Below are 17,448 nucleotides of genomic sequence, written 5' to 3'. Positions count from 1 at the left end.
AAGATGGGATTTTAACTTGTGTCCCAATTGTTCAAGACATCTGGATACTATTAAACTCCTATTGCTTTTCACCATCATTTGGAAAGTATTTTGAACAATAATGTCCTTGACATTAAGATTATAGGAAAATATTTGAGTGCCTTAAGAGATAGTACTTGCCGTGTTATTGACTAAAGGTCAAGGCAGTAAAAATTGCGCGTAGAAATTATTTGAAAAAAATTACAAATAATGATGTGGGAACTATTAGGAAATTGTGCTCAAATTAGTTTTCATTAACCCAGATGCATGTAATTGAAAGGTATATTTATTTACAATTTGTAGGTTGTTGTTTCAAATTTAATGCGTTTTTCTTTTGTTCAAATTTTACTCACCTGAAATGTCTCCTTTCACAGTGTCCGCAGAGCTATCTTTTGAAGAACGAGAGGAGTTGGAGAACATTAGACGAAGGAAGAAGGAGCTAATGGCTGACATTGAGGTGAGATGGCTTTGCTTGGCTGTTGCATCTGCGTTAATTGTGGAAGTGATCACTGCTCCTCCAACTGTGACCTCTTGCATTACTCCTCACTTGCCCTACTTGGTTAGTTGGACACTAAATGGAATCCCCTGAAGATTTTCCTTTTAAGAGCATAGTATGTACCCCTTTAAAGCATTCAGTTAGTTGTTCATTATAAATCCTCTCTGGCCCAGTATAAACTATATTCCCCTATTTTTGATAATGTTCTGTGTAGCACATTAAGGTATCTTACTATAGTGGGCACAATATACATACAAATTGTTGCTGTATAGTTCAGTTTTTAGCTTAGAGATACAGCACGGAAACAGGCCCTTCAGCCCACCGAATCTGCACCAACCAGCGATCCCCGAACACTAACACTATCCTACGCACACACAAGGGATCATTTACACATACACCAAGCCAATTAACCTACAAACCTGTACGTCTTTGGAGTATGGGAGGAAACAGAAGATCTCGGAGAAAGCCCACGCAGGTCACGGGGAGAACATACAAACTCCGTACAGATAGCACCCGTAGTCGGGATCGAACCCGGGTCTCGGCAGTGCAAGCGCTGTAAGGCAGCATCATTTTTTAAGTGGCCCTGTATCTCACTACAGACATATTGTGGAGTCACAAGGAATGGCAGATGCTGAAATCTTGGGCAAAACAGTGCCTGAGAGTCTCAGTGGGTCAGGCAGCATCTGTAGAGGAAATCGATAAGCAACGTTTTGGGTCAACCCTTCTACAGACTGATTCCACTTTGTTTTTTCGGATAGACTCACTTTGCATTGAGATTGAGATTGAATTTACATCTATTGATTTTAAGGACACTGTCTTCTTTGCATTTTTGCTGTGAAGTGGAAAATGACCTCAAATTAAATAAATTGACATCTGTGGATGTTTGCGTGAATTTGTACATGTTTGGGTAATGCCGGCTCAGAAACCAGGGAATCTACTGGGAATTTCAGAACACCTTTGTGAGAGAGATTTTTAATCTTGGCTTAGATCTATATATTTGAAATAAGTGCACATCTGCATTGGAATTGATCGAATGGCAGATCCAGATCGAAAAGCGTAGTCTAATTGAAATTGTGCTCTAGCTCTCTGTCGCTGTGGCAACCACACTTGGCAAGATATTCACAGAGGATTAGAATTTATTTGAAGTGACAGCAACAGCATTTTTATGTCTGGCATGTGCATGATATTTGCATTTTTGCAAATGCTGGGTTTTAATGTCTGATGTTTCCAAAATGTGCACAGAATAATACAGCCCATTTGAATCGCACTCAGTCACGACCTGGGATGATGTTTATTTGATATGCTCGGAGATTGGGTGAAGCTGGCGAAGCCTCATTCATTGACAGTCCCTAAGCAGGTGGTGGTAGATTTTTTTCTCTCGACTGCAATAGGCCTTGTGGGTCAGTTTTAGCATTGCATTGGGAAGGGTCAGGGTCTGCATTTGCAATATCTATTCCATGTTGCACGTAGTTTTATTTATGCTTTATTTATTTTTAAAACACTGTTACTGTCCTTCCAAATGAGAAAACTTAATTAACAGAGATAATATTTTTTTTCCTAAATGGGTGGGTATATCTCCGTGAAATTGTATAACTTAATTTTATCCCCTCCATTCTAAAATTAACCCGCTGCCTGTTGATTAATGAACTTGTCAAATTCTCCTGAGGCCTTTTGGCAAGGTTTTTCTGGTTGTACCATCCCAGTGCAGGGGGTGTCAGAAACTATTCTAGTTCCCAAGCTACAACCACATAAAAAATAAATAAATATATTGTTAGATTATATCTGAATGTAGGTTGTGTGTCGTGCACTTCACTCTTAAACTGTAATGCAATTCCACAACAGTTTTGACAGGGTGCATGACATATGGGTATTCTGTTTGTTGATGTACACTGTAACCTGTGGTAAGCAATTTAACTTGTACACTCTTATCTTTGTTGCTGCCTTTAAGCAAAATAGGATGATTAGTGTCTATCCAGCGCTTTTGGTAGATGTTGAAATCAAATGGGTGTAGGATGTGACTCCAACTCGCCAATTCTTATTGCGACATTAATAAATGGAGAATGGAATGCATCTCAAATTATTCACCTGGGATAAATTTTGTGGTATTTCCCCTTTTAAAAAAAAAATTTGTTGCATTGTTTTACAATCCTTTGCTCCTAATTTTATCCTGAGAGAGTAGATTTTGAATTCCCCTGGGGTGGTAGAGCAGGGGAGTGATTTATTTTGTGGTATTGTCTGTCTGCAGCTGCTTGCCACATGAATAAGATTTGCTTTATTGGATTTTGCATTTCATCACTGACTTCATCTTCAGAGGCGTCGGGATTCATTTTTGGAAATAGGCTTGCTGGAAGTGTGCATTCATTCCATGTGCCTGCCTTTTAAACTGCCTTGTAAAATTGTATTCAGAGTATTAATGTTATTTTTAAACAGAGGTTGAAGGACGAGATTGCCGAAGTAATGAGTGAGATTGAGACTCTGACCTGTAGCGATGAAAGGTGAGTTGTCATTTATACCTCTTTTTTTCTTGCCACGATTGTTTAAAAAAAATCCGTTCTAAATGTTGATTTAAACAGAGGGTGTGTGCCCGTGTGTCAGTATGTTCATGAAATAAGCTTAAACCATTTAGGAATGCTTCCTAAATCTCTAAGATACTTGATTTTGGTACTATTTTACCAGTCACAATGCCCCCATTTCTGTTCCACAAAGGTCAATTGTATTAAGTTGAATTAATTTACAGGTATTTTGTTCCAGTTTAAAAAAAAAAAAAAATAGGCTGAAGATTTTCCTCTGCTTTGAGAGATTTCTAACTATTGGAATATATATTGGCATTTATCTAAATATGCTGTGTTGGTGTGTGGATGACCTGGATGTGTGCAATATAGCACTTCCTTTTTTTCACTAATGAGTGTTTAATCCAGCGTGTACTGCTGGGTCTCCAAATGTATCCCCTCACCTTGGACAGAGGGAGATAACACTTTGTACAGCAATTGTCTTTATCTACAGTACCCACCGTAGCAAGGCAATGTTCATCATTCACATATTTATGTAGAGATGATGCCATAGTGAGCCAACATCCTAAGGTACTTATAGAACAGGCCCTTCGGCCCACAATGTCTGTGCCGAATATGATTCCAAGACCAACTCTTACATGCCTGCACATAACCTATATCCCTCCATTTCCTGCATATTCACATGCCTAAACAAGTCTCTTAAATGCCTAATGGGAATGTTTTCAAATAATATTCGATACTAAGCTATAACAAAATGTTGATATGGATAAACTGAAGAGGTTTTGAGAATGTTTTGAAGAAAGAGTGGTTTGGGGAGTGAGTTTAGAGAATAATACTCAAGCAGCCCACGGTATAGCTGCTAATGGTGGAATTTATAGAAATGGAGAGCTCAAGAGGCAAACATTAGAAGAGTATAGAGATTGTGGAGGGTCATGGATTGGGAGAAGGTTAGAGATGGGGAAAGATCAAGAAACAGGAAGCATTAATGGACTGAGAATAGTGTTGGCCAGGAAGCATAGGGGTGATGGACGCATCTTTATGATGGATCTCACCTTACATTCTCTTTGTACCCTTCCGTGTCTCCAGTTTTCCTCTCCCCAATCTAAACATAGAAACATAGAAATTAGATGCAGGAGTAGGCCATTCGGCCCTTCGAGCCTGCACCGCCATTCAATATGATCATGGTCATGACCCGAACCTTCACCCATTCCTTCTCTCCGGAGATGCTGCCTATCTCACTGCGTTACTCGAGCATTTTGTGTCTATCTACAGTTCCTTCCTACACACTGCACATCATGGGATGTGGGACGAAACCAGAGCACCCGGGGGAGACCCATGCGGTCACACAGAGAACGTGCAAGCTCCACACAAACAGCACCCAAGGTCAGGATTGAACTTGGGCTTCTGGCACTGAGGCAGCAGCTTTACCCCACTAACCCTTTTTCTAAGCACACAATGCAGGAATGCTCTAATTTTGATCCTAGTCTGATGTATGTGCACTGGATAACACCAGACTTTGTTGCTCTTGGCTTACTGCTTGTCATTGCTGTGGAAACAAGAGCCTGGAGAAACCAGAGAATGCCGTCAAATCCACATCGCGACACACTGCACCCACACATCCAGCATGACTCATTCTCCATGCTCTGTAGATTCCTGGCAGAAGCAAAATTGGTTTCCAGTTCGGGGAAATGCAGGAAAATTTCATCTAATGCTAACTCAAGAGTTGAGCTCCAGGTGTCTGCAGCAGCTTTGTAAACTCAGTTACACATACAGTGCCCTCCATAATGTTTGGGACTAAGACCCATCATTTATTTATTTGCCTTTGTACTCCACAATTTGAGATTTGTAATAGAAAACATCACACGCGGTTAAAGTGCACATTGTCAGAGTTTAATAAAGGGTATTTTTATACATTTTGGTTTCACCATGTAGAAATTACAGCAGTGAAATTACAGACATAGTCCCCCCCCCCCCCCCCCCCCCCCCCCATTTCAGGGCACCATAATGTTTGGGACACAGCAATATCATGTAAATGAAAGTAGTCATGTTTAGTATTTTGTTGCATATCCTTTGCATGCAATGACTGCTTGAAGTCTGCGATTCATGGACATCACCAGTTGCTGGGTGTCTTCTCTGGTGATGCTCTGCCAGGCCTGTATTGCAGCCATGTTTAGCTTATGCTTGTTTCGGGGCTAGTCCCCATCAGTTTTCTCATCAGCATATAAAAGGCATGCTCAATTGGGTTCAGATCGGGTGATTGACTTGGCCACTCAAGAATTGATAATTGTTTAGTTTAGAAAAACTCTTTTGTTGCTTTAGCAGTATGTTTGGGATCATTGTCTTGCTGGAGAATGAATCGTTGGCATTTGTTTGAATTGGAACAGATGGGATGTGCCTATACACTTCAAAATTCATTATGCTACTACCATCAATGAAGATAAGTGAGTCAGTACCTTCAGCAGCCATACATGCCCAGGCCATAACACCCCCGCCACCGTGTTTCACAGATGAAGGTGGTATGCTTTGGATCTTGGGCAGTTCCTTCTCTGCTCCATACTTTCTCTTGTCATCACTCTGATATGTTAATCTTCATCTCATCTGTCCATAAGACCTTTTTCCCAGAACTTTGGTTGCTCTTTTAAGTACTTCTTGGCAAACTGTAACCTGGCCATCCTATTTTTTTTTTGGCTAACCAGTGGTTTGCATCTTGCAGTGTAGCCTCTGTATTTCTGTTCATGAAGTCTTCTGCAGACAGTGGTCATTGACAAATCCACATCTGACTCCTGAAGAGTATTTCTGATCTGTCGGACAAGTGTTTGGGAATTTTTCTTTATTATAGAGAGAATTCTTCTGTCATCAGCTGTGGAGGTCTTCCTTGGCCTGGTAGTCCCTTTGTGATTAGTAAGCTCACCAGTGCTCTCTTTCTTCTTAATGATGTTCCAAACAGTTGATTTTGGTAAGCCTAAGGCCTGATGTCTCTGGAACAATTTAATTCTTGTTCCTCAGTCTCATAATGGCTTCTTTGACTTTCATTGGCACAACTTTGGTCCTCATGTTGATAAACAGCAATAAAAGTTTCCAAAGGTGATGGAAAGACTGGAGGAAAGACTAGGTGCTGAGAGCTCTCTTATACCTGCATTAAGGAGCCATTTTAAACACACCTGAGCAATTACAAACGCCTGTGAAGCCATGTGTCCCAAACATTATGGCGCCCTGAAATGGGGGGACTATGTATAAACACAGCTGTAATTTCTACATGATGAAATCAAAATGTATAAAAATACCCTTTAATAAAATCTGACAATGTGCACTTTAACCACATGTGATTTTTTTCTATTGCAAATCTCAAATTGTGGAGTACAGAGGCAAATAAATAAATGATGGGTTTTTGTCCCAAACATTATGGAGGGCACTGTAATTAGTTTGAGCGCCATGGAATTATATCCATCCCTGTCAACATACCGGAGACACAAGGAACTGCTGATGCTGGACCCTATGTGAAACACGAAGTGCTGGTGGAACACAATGGGTCAGGCAGTATCTATGGAGGGAATGGACAGATGACGATTCAGCATTCAAGAAGGGTCCCGATCTGAAACATGGCCTATCCATTCCCTCCACAAACGCTGTTTGACCTGCTGTGTTCTCCAGCACTTTGTGTTCTGTCAGTATATTCTTCTTCCCCGATGTATTAACAACTTCCCCTGAAAGGTATCTTTTCCCTTAGCGTTCCATCGGGTGATGCACTTTGTAGATTTGTTGCTGGCAATGCCTTTTGTGATTAACTTTTATAAAAGGTTTGTCCTTTTATACAAATAATAATCCATGCCCTCTGCATGCTTCATGAAGGTAAATTCATTCCTACATCAAACCCAATTGTTCGATGCACATTCTCCTGTTTTGCCATCCTTGTCCCTCTCAGAGTTGCTTCTGATTAAACTAGGTCCTGGTTTTTGGAATGTTATCATGATAAGAAATGTTAAACCTAAAAGGAGGAGCCCCACTCGTGGAGCTGCTGTTTCAAACATCCTCACTTTTTTGCAACTTCATTTACAGCAAAATATCCCAAAGGAATAAACAAATGGCGATGGGACGAAAGAAATTCAATATGGATCCCAAAAAGGTAAGGGATGTTTCTGGTAGATGGTTAATAATTTGAGACATTAACTATGTTTTCTCTGTACAGAAAATGCTACTGAGGGTTTCCTGCACATTCTATTTTAGATTTCTTGCAACCATTCTTCTATTTATTATGGATGTTATATCGAGACTTAAAGGTTAGTGAACTTCTAAGAAAAGAGCCTAAGAGCCCAGGAACAGGAGTCAGCAGCATGACTCGAGTTTGCTCCGTCATTCTGAATAATCTGGCTAATCTTCTGTCTTAACCCCATCTTCTTGTCTGATCTCATGTACTCGGTGAGTGATTAGAGAATTCCGTGGGTTTTCAGCTTCTGAGTAAACATAGAACCATAGAAACATAGAAAATAGGTGCAGGAGTAGGCCATTCGGCCCTTCGAGCCTACACCGCCATTCAATATGATCATGGCTGATCATCCAACTCAGTATCCTGTACCTGCCTTCTCTCCAGACCCCCTGATCCCTTTAGCCACAAGGGCCACATCTAACTCCCTCTTAAATATAGCCAATGAACTGGCCTCAACTACCTTCTGCGGGAGAGAATTCCAGAGATTCACCACTCTGTGTGAAAAAAGTTTTCCTCATCTCGGTCCTAAAAGATTTCCCCCTTATCCTTAAACTGTGACCCCTTGTTCTGGACTTCCCCAACATAGGGAACAATCTTCCTGCATCTAGCCTGTCCAACCCCTTAAGAATTTTGTAAGTTTCTATAAGATCCCCCCTCAATCTTCTAAATTCTAGCAAGTACAAACCGAGTCTATCCAGTCTTTCTTCATATGAAAGTCCTGACATCCCAGGAATCAGTCTGGTGAGCCTTCTCTGTACTCCCTCTATGGCAAGAATGTCTTTCCTCAGATTAGGAGACCAAAACTGTACGCAATACTCCAGGTGTGGTCTCACCAAGACCCTGTACAACTGCAGTAGAACCTCCCTGCTCCTATACTCAAATCCTTTTGCTATGAATGCTACATACCATTCGCCTTCTTCACTGCCTGCTGCACCTGCATGCCTACTTTTAATGACGTGTACCATGACACCCAGGTCTCGTTGCATCTCCCCCTTTCCTAATCGGCCACCATTCAGATAATAATCTACTTTCCTGTTTTTGCCACCAAAGTGGATAACCTCACATTTATCCACATTATGCTGCATCTGCCATGCATTTGCCCACTCACCCAGCCTATCCAAGTCACCTTGCAGCCTCCTAGCATTCTCCTCACAGCTAACACTGCCCCCCAGCTTCGTGTCATCCGCAAACTTGGAGATGTTGCATTCAATTCCCTCGTCCAAATTATTAATATATATCGTAAATAGCTGGGGTCCCAGAACTGAGCCTTGCGGTAAAAGCACTTTTCTTGTACTTGGATAACCCGTAGACTTTGCTCATTTCTAGTCTACTGCATGGTGTAGAATTATAGTTGTACAGCACAGTCAGGCCCTTCGGCCCACCTCTTCCATGCTGACCTTTTTGCCAACCTTCACTAATCCCATGAGGACTATAGGTTTCTATGCCTTGTCTAGCTAAACGTCTTGTCTAAATGATTCTTATACGCTGTGATTGTATCTGACACTGCCACCTCTTCTGGCAACACATTGCAGATATCAACTTCTCTCTGTAAAAAAAACCTAACCCCTCAGATTCCCATTAAAACTCCTTCCTCTCACCTTAAACCTATACCTGCTTGTTTTTGATACACCGACCATAGGAAAGTACTTTGCCTGTCTACCCTATCTGTGCTTCCCCTAAACTCCTGTACTTCTATCTAATCATCCCTCATAGTCTAACCTTTGTATTGCAACACTGGCATGTCACAATGTAAATAAGATTTAATTTGTACTGAAAGCTCTCTGCTGAAACTTGTTTCCTTATCCTAAAGGTTGAGAATCCAACTGTTGCACTTTCCTCTCGTTCTGTACTTTGTCAAAAGATTGAGCAGTTTTTGTTCATTTTATCTCTGTATTGTTTGTGGGAGTTTGCAGTGTGACAATTGGATACAGTGTTTCCTACAGTATAACGACGCCTACAGTTCAGAAATACATCACTAGAAGTAGCATATATTAAATTGCTAAATTACCCCTCATAATATTGTACATATCAGTCAGGACTCCTGCTCCAAAGAAGACAAACCCAACCTATCATATCATTTAAGACATAGGAGCAGAATTAGGCCATTTGGCCCGTCGAGTCTCCTCCACCATTTGATCATGCTGATCTATTTTTTCCCCTCAGTCCCATTCTCCTTCCTTCTCCCAGTAACATTTTGACTCCCTTATTAAACAAGAACCCATCAACCTCCGCTTGAAAATACCCAATTATTTGGCCTCCGCAGCTCTCTGCGGCAATTAATTCCACAGATTAACCATCTTCTGGCTGAAGGAATTCCTCCTCATCTCCATTGTGAAGATACTCTCTGGTCCTAGACTCTCCCACTATTGGAAACAACCACATCCACTCTATTTAGGCCTTTCATTATTCAGTAGGCTTCAATGAGAACCTCCGACATCCTTCTAAACTCCAATGAGTACAGGCCTAGAGCTATCAAACGCTTCTCGTACGTTAGCGATCACCCCGTACACTAACATGACCCTACATACTAGGAATAATTTTACAACTTACTGAAGCCACTTAACCTACAAACCTGTACGTCTTTGGAGGGTGGGAGGAAACTGGAGCACCCAGAGGAAACACACGGTCACAGGGGGAATGTACCAACTCCATACAGTCAGCACCCATAATTAGGATTGAACCTGGGACTCTGGCACTGAAGGCAGCAACTCTACCACTGCGCTGCCCTTGTTCTCCAGCCGCGGCCTAACTAATGGTATAACCACGAAAATCACAATCTTCTTGCTATGACCTCAAGTTGTGCAGTGATAAGTGACTGAAAAGAGGAGAGAGGTCTAAGGAGGAAATTCCAGAGATTGCAATAAATTTGAGATTATTTTTCTTGCAATGTCCAATTCGTTATCACATAATAACAGATAATTGTTACTTTATTATCACGTAACTCAATACAGTGAAATGCTTTGCTTGCTATCCAGTAAAATCATTGTTATACAGAAGCACAATCATGCATAAGCAACAAAGGGCAATGATTGAAGTATTTAAAAAAATAAGTTAATATCTTCTGAGGCAGTACACAAAGAGTGGCCATGTTTCCGGTGCCATCTTGTATCAAATTGTTAAAAAATATCAAGTCTTATCGCTGGTGAGAAATTGTCAATGTACAAGAAAGCAGAATTGGGGAGTGGCAGGCCCTGAAGTAAGTTGCTGGGCTGGAGGAGCCCATGTAAGTAATTAATGTAAATATAATACTGAAGAGCAGCCTGGTGGGTTGGACATTTGTGTACATCCTTCTGTTGAACTGTCATCCAGCTGTCAAGCACCATTCCGGAGGGATTATGGAACTGGGAGTGATCAGGATTTGAACTGGTTTAGGTTCAGGAAGATTGCAATAAATTTGAGATTATTTTCCTTTCAACATTCAATTCTTTACCACACAATAACAGATGGAGGCTGCTCACACCCATCAGCTTGTGTTGCTTTGCATATGAATTGTCTTTGTCTACTCTCAGTTTTCCTACACTGGATATGGAGCACTTGAGAACCTTGGCTGGTAAAGACTTTCAGTGTTGACTTGCAATTTACAAATGTGAGGTTATGGGAGAAGAAAAGAGGTTGGTGGTTGTGAGAATAGTCCTACTGAGTGTAGTTTAATTTGCCATCTTGTTGGGCTCGGACATAATGGGCCTGTTTTATGAAAGCCTTTTGAAAGTTTAAATGGTCTCTTCAAAATCTGTCAGTGTAATGTGAAGTTCTCAAACACACGATAGTCATACAGTGGAAACAAGCCCTTCAGCCCAATTTACCCCCACACTGACCAAAATGCCCCAACTACACTAGTCGCACCTTTCTGCATTTGGTCTATAAACCGATTCTATCCATGTACCTGTGTAAATGTTTCACAAATGTTGCAATAGAACCTGCTTCAACTACCTCCTCCGGCAACTCGTTCCATATACCCACCACCCTATGTATTTAAAAAAAAAAAAAAAAAAAAAAAAAAAAAAAAAAAAAAAAATACCCCTCGGGTTGCTATCAAATCTTTCCCCCCCCCACCTTATACCTCTGGTTCCCAATTCCCTTACCCTGGGCAAATGTGTATTTACCTGATCTATTCCTCTCCTGATTTTGTACACCTCTATAAGATCACCCCTCTTCCTCCTGCGCTCCAAGGAATAAAGTCCTAGTCTGCTCAACCTCTCTCTCTAGCTCGGGTCGAGTCCTGGCAACATCCTCTTAAATCTTCTCTGCACCCTTTCCAGCTTGACAACATCTTGCCTATAACATCGCAATGAAAACTGAACACAATACTCCATATGTGGCCTCATCACTGTTTTATAAAACTAACATGACCTCTCAATTTCTATACTCTTGACTGATGATGGCCAATGTGCTGAAAGCCATTGTGACCACCCTATACCTGTGAGGTCATTTTCAAGGAACTATGTACCTGCACTCCAAGATCCCTCTGCTCTACAACACTTCGCAGGGCCCTACCTTTTATACTATATAGGTCCTACCTTTATTAGACTTCCCAAAATGCAACACCTCATTTATCTGCAAACTCAATCAACCATTCCTCAGCCCACCTGCCCAACCAATCTAGATCCTGCTGCACCCACTTTAGTGTCATCTGCAAACTTGCTAATCATGCCTTGTACATTCTCATCCAAGTCATCGATTTCGACGACAAACAGCAATGGGGCCCAGCACTGAAACCTGAGGCACACCACTAGTCACAGGCATCCAGTCTAAAAAAACAGCCTTCCACCATCACCCGCTGCTTCCTTGCATAGAGCCAATTTTCTATCCACTCATCTAACCTTCCAAAGCAGCCTACCATGTGGAACCTTGTTGAATGCCTTGCTGAAATCAATACATGCAATGTCTACAGCTCTTTTTGGTCACATTTTCAAAAAACAATTAGATTTGTGAGGCGCAACCTCCCACATACTAACCCATGCTGACTCTCCTTAATCAACCTGTGTCCATCTAAATGATGAACAACGTCCAATGATGTTCCAGTTTATTGCACAAAACATGTGACTATCATGTTCAAAATGCGTAACTTGAAAGGATCCAAGCAGGCATTTCTGGCATTGACTGATGATACGCTGTTGTAGTGTTTGCAACTGAGACTGCTGGCAGTGCTGAAGGTTAACTTTCCAGTAGGTATTGGGCTAAAATCAAGTTCTCTTTAGCCCTTTACTACAGCTTTGACCATGATTATGCTCAGACATATCTGGTTAGGTCTGGTAAAAGCTGGGCTGTTTCAATTGGTGAGGCGTGTTTCATTCAAGGTTGGGAGTGCTCAGATTCTCGTATCTCTGCTCGATACTGCATTGATTGAATTGATTGATCGAATTGATTAAAATATGCAGCGTGGAAATAGGCCCTTTGGTTGACCGAGTCCACGCTGACCATTGATCACCCATTCACACTAGTTCTATCTTATCCCATTTTCGTATCCACTCCCTGCACACTAAGGCCAATTTGCAGAAGGCAATTAACCTTCAAACCCAGGAAAGACACAAAGTGCTGCAGTAACTCAGCGGGTCAGGCAGCATCGTGGATAGGTGACGTTTCGGGTCGGGACTTTTCATCAGTCTGATTAGTTCCTTACTTCTACATTTTGACCAACAAACCCACTCATCTTTATGATGTGGGAGGAAACCCACACAGACACAAGGAGAACATGCAAACTCCACACAAGGTCAGGATCGAACCTGGGTTTCTGGTGCAGCGAGACTGCAGCTCCACCAGCTGGGCCACTGTACTACCCCAGTGTAAGTCAATGTCCAATGCGATCAAGGGTCAGATAGCCCAGTGGCATTTGCACACACTACATTTGGAAAAGGAACTCTTACAACTATATTCTATCTTCAGGTAAGGTAAGGTTTGGGAAGGAATAGCATAATTGTAAGAAGTATCCTTTGCATCCCAGGATTATTCTGACATTTTGTTTTCTTTGATTACAGGGTATACAATTTCAAATAGAAAATGATCTTCTCCACAACACTCCTGAAGAGATAGCCCAGTTCCTATACAAGGGGGAAGGATTAAATAAAACTGTCATAGGGGACTATTTGGGTGAAAGGTATGTATCTATTTACTTAATGGGCTGCAGAGAGTTAGTTGACGGTATTAACTAAAGTAGATACAATGTGCAGGCATAACCCAGCGGGTCAGGCTGCATCTCTGGAGAACATGGATGATGACATATTGGGTCAGGGCTATCCTTGTTCTCCATTGACGCTGAGCTACTCCAGCACTTTGTCTTTTTAAAAACCAGCATCTGCAGTTCCTTTTGTCTCTGTAATAACTAAGGTTCTTGGATAGCGTCTAACTTTCTCCTGGCCTCAGTCACTCGTTTTCTGTTGCAATAGGGGTGTGGGTCTCAGTGGGGTGACTATCTCTATGACAGGCTGTATGAGATGAATGTGTAATTTTCGTATTGTTCACCCACATGCTCTTTTGGAATTTTCTCAACATCTTTGGCTTGTATAAGTTGCTCCAGAGTTCATGAACTGTGATAATTGGTGAGGCTGTGCTCTATATTGGATGAAACTGACTCTCACAGATCAGCACACCATTGCATTCAACCGCCTCTTTAACCCTCAGTTAATGTCTACCGGGCGATGCTTCCGTTAACAGCCTTCCTTCTTAAAAACCATCAGTCAACTCATTGGATTCTTATAAACATTTGATAGATCCCTGTGCTCTCTAACAATGTGCCAATGTCATCCATGCATATATCAATCAGAAAAATATTAAAAGTAGCTATTGAATGGGGCAGGACATTTTATACGATACGATAAAACTTTAATCTGCCGACAGTCACAACACACAAGGTACCCAAAAACTTGAAATTAAAAGTTAAAACAAAAAGAAAACGAAAAAGACAAGCGACTGTTGGCTGGCTGCCGTGTGCACAGCGCATTCTCCGGAACAAATGAACAAACAAACAAACACCGAATTATCCCCTGGGCAGAGGATTCTAAAACTAGAGTGCCCCCTCACCCACACCAGGTCCCCCCTTGTTCTCCGACCGTCCCCCAACGCCGGTCCCTACCTCCATGCCGGGTCCCCATTGTTCTTTACGGCGATCCCCCCATTCCGGGTCCCCATTGTCTTCCTCTCCCCCCTCATGCTTATCGATCACATGTCCCCACCGCCACCAAGGCCCATGTTGCCGCTGAGTCTCCCCTGCCACCGACAAGGCTCCCATCGCCGCCACCGCTGAGGCTCCTTCGGCTCAGATAGGCCTCCCTTCTCGGCTTCACTGCAGTTCCCTGGGAGGCCAGTGGGTGAGTCGGGCCTACCTGGACGCTTTCAGATCTTCAGTCGTCGTTCTGGGCGGCGGCGGCGTGGTTGTTTGGCGGGTGGATCTGGCCCACGCGGCTCCCCGGGAAACAATAAGAACTGTTAGTTACGAGTGTTTATGTATCAAGGCAGAATACTTTTTGCAGAAGAATTACTCTACTAGAATGATCATAAGACTATATGTCTCGGAGTCATACTGTGTGGAAACAGGCCCTTCAGCTCAACCTGCCCACGCTGACCAACATGCCCCATCTACACTAATTTCACCTGCCTGTGTTTAGCCTATATCCCTCCAAACCTATTTTATCCATGTACCTGTCCAAATGTTTTTTAAATGTTGTGACAGTACCTGCCTTGACTACCTCCCCTGGCCGTTCATTCCATATACTTACAACCCTTTGTGTAAAAAAAAAAAGTTGTCCCTCAGCTTCCTAGTAAATCTTTCCCCCTTCACCATAAACCTACCACCTCTGGTTCTTGATTACCCAACTTTGGGTAAAAGTGTACTTTTACCCTCTCTATTCCTCTCGTGATCTTGTATATTATGCAGAAGAATAATTTTGCTTGCTTGAGGTGTTGCCCAAAAGGGAAATTTGGAGAATTAAAGCATTCACAATTTCCAATGGTTGGAGGGTCAAAGTAATGAAGAATCTAAGACTATCAGCTAAAGAGAAAGAAAGAGATTTGGAGAATTTGTTTTGCATAGCCAGTGTGATTTTCAGAGCGCTGCTTGAGGGATAAATTCAGTAGGAACTTTGGAAAGGCTACTGAATAACTGTTTGAAGCAGAAAATATTCCAGGACTTTGTGGAAAGAACAAGGTGAATGGGGCTGAGTGGACAACTTCTAGAGGCACAGTGAGCTGAAAGGTGACTGGGCAGGTGGAAATATAGAGCTGAGGTCACCTATAATATTCAAAAATGGGAGAAATTGCATCTTGTAACGTCTATATTTTTTGCTCCCTTATTGCAGAGATGAATTTAACCTGAAGGTCCTACACGCATTTGTCGAGCTTCACGAGTTTGCTGACCTTAATCTAGTACAGGCTTTGAGGTATGTACTTTTTACAACTAAATGCTTATCTGGAAGCTTGGCATTGATAAATCCAGTAAGTTATCAATGAATAATCGTGTCATTAGAAAGGGAGGAGGAGGTTCTGGTTGCCAAATTCTGTTTTGCATCTTGTGTAACATTTTTGTTCCAAATATTAATTAGATATGTTTCATATAATGCTACAACTTTTGAAACGCTTAAAAGGGCAGAGTGGGTGTACAGTAGGAATTAGCTGCAGGGAGTATCACTCCTGCTTTCAAGTCTGTCTGTTATGGATTAATGTCCCACTCTAGAGATGTGACCGGATAAAAATGGTCCAGCAGAAGGTCACAAATTGCTGGAGTAACTCAGCAGGTCAGGCAGCATCTCTGGAGAACCGAGGGCGGCACACTGACGCAGCTGTAGAGTTGCTGCCTCACAGCGCCAGAGACCCGGGTTTGATCCTGGCTACGGGTGCTGTCTGTACAGAGTTTGCGCGTTCTTCTTGTGACTGTGTGGGTTTTCCCCTGGTGCTCCAGTTTCCTCCCACACTCCAAAGATGTGCAGATTTGTAGACTAATTGGCTTCTGTAAATTGTTCCTAGTGTGTAGGATAGCGCTCGTGTATGAGTCCTTGTTGGGTGACGTGGACTCGGTGGGCCGAAGGGCCTGTTTCTGTGCTGTATGACTCTATGACTCTATTAAGTGACTGAACATTGCAGATTGAACACGTTGTTCAAAATTGGTCCTCCTGTTGTTCCATGACAGGCAGTTTCTGTGGAGCTTCAGGCTGCCAGGAGAGGCTCAGAAAATAGATCGGATGATGGAATCATTTGCCTCGCGTTACTGTCAGTGCAATCTAGGGGTCTTCCAGTCAACAGGTCAGTAAAGTTGCATCAACAGGCAATAGATATATTGTAGGGGTGAACTTTTTTTTTCCCCACCATGACCTTCACTGGAGGATGTTCCTTTGCATTAGTGCATTTCTCGTTAAAGCGGAGAAATAATCTTGCTTATTCACACATCTTGAACCAATTCCTGACACAGTGCCAAAGGCCATCTCTCATCTGAAAAGTCCCAGAGGTTTCTTGAGCTGCAGGACATGAGAAGCAGCCAAATTTCTTTAATGCTTTATTAATATGTCAATTTTTTTCAATTTGGAACTTGGGAAAATACACCACAGGGCAGGCCCTTTGACCAACAATGTCCATGCTGGTTGTGATGCCAGGATAAACTAATTTCCTCTGCCTGCACATGATCCATATTCTTCCATTCCCTGTAAATCCATGTGCTGATCTAAAAGCCTCTTAAACGTCACTATCATATCTGCCTCCACCACTACCCCTAACAGTGTGTCCAGGCTTCCACCTAAATATTTTGCCCCTACGCATCTCCTTTAAATGTTGCCCCTTTCACCTTAAAGCCGAGCCCTCTAGTTGATGACATTTCCATCCTGGGAAAACGTTTCTGAATTTTATTTGTGTCAATCCAAGTGTGGGGTGGGGGAGGGGAGGGGGACTGAAGAGATGACAGCACTCTTTCCATATTTCCATACTTCCTTGCATCATGAAGGAGACTGTTTTGCTACACTTCTACACCCGCTGACAGAGCAACCCGCTTCCACTCCCAATACTTTTTCTGTAACCTATTCTCCTCACTTTCCTCTCGGTTCTACCACCAGCCTATTGGAATGGGAAATCCTCGATCTTCTGTTCCACCGTGGACGGGACTATCAGCTCTTTTCCCTTTGGATTTTCTGTCACCTTTCCCTGGATCTCACTTCACCAGACTTGCTCACCTGCCCCAAGTGTGATTTAAGTTTATTATTGTCACGTGTACCAAGGTAGAATGGAAAGCTTTGCTTTGCATG

General features: G+C 42.3%; 1 protein-coding gene across 3 annotated transcripts in view; it reads left to right on the top strand.

Moving 5' to 3' along the window:
• The window catches only part of cyth3 (cytohesin 3), a 78,051-nt gene that overhangs the window by 42,954 nt on the left and 17,649 nt on the right, over window positions 1-17,448 (top strand). For 2 of the 3 annotated variants that reach the window (XM_033040582.1, XM_033040583.1), the window contains exons 2-7: window positions 393-475; window positions 2,945-3,009; window positions 7,081-7,147; window positions 13,204-13,322; window positions 15,520-15,600; window positions 16,347-16,459. In XM_033040582.1, coding sequence (XP_032896473.1) covers window positions 393-475; window positions 2,945-3,009; window positions 7,081-7,147; window positions 13,204-13,322; window positions 15,520-15,600; window positions 16,347-16,459 — 528 coding nt within the window. Of the gene's footprint in view, window positions 1-392; window positions 476-2,944; window positions 3,010-4,360; window positions 4,408-7,080; window positions 7,148-13,203; window positions 13,323-15,519; window positions 15,601-16,346; window positions 16,460-17,448 lie in introns of those variants that run through there. The other variant, XM_033040584.1, reaches the window with a different exon arrangement.

This window comes from Amblyraja radiata, chromosome 22 (genome assembly GCF_010909765.2).
Source record: "Amblyraja radiata isolate CabotCenter1 chromosome 22, sAmbRad1.1.pri, whole genome shotgun sequence".
Taxonomy (NCBI): domain Eukaryota; kingdom Metazoa; phylum Chordata; class Chondrichthyes; order Rajiformes; family Rajidae; genus Amblyraja; species Amblyraja radiata.
The sequence above is the reverse complement of the archived record's forward strand: the minus strand, read 5'-3'. Positions and strand labels throughout refer to the sequence as shown.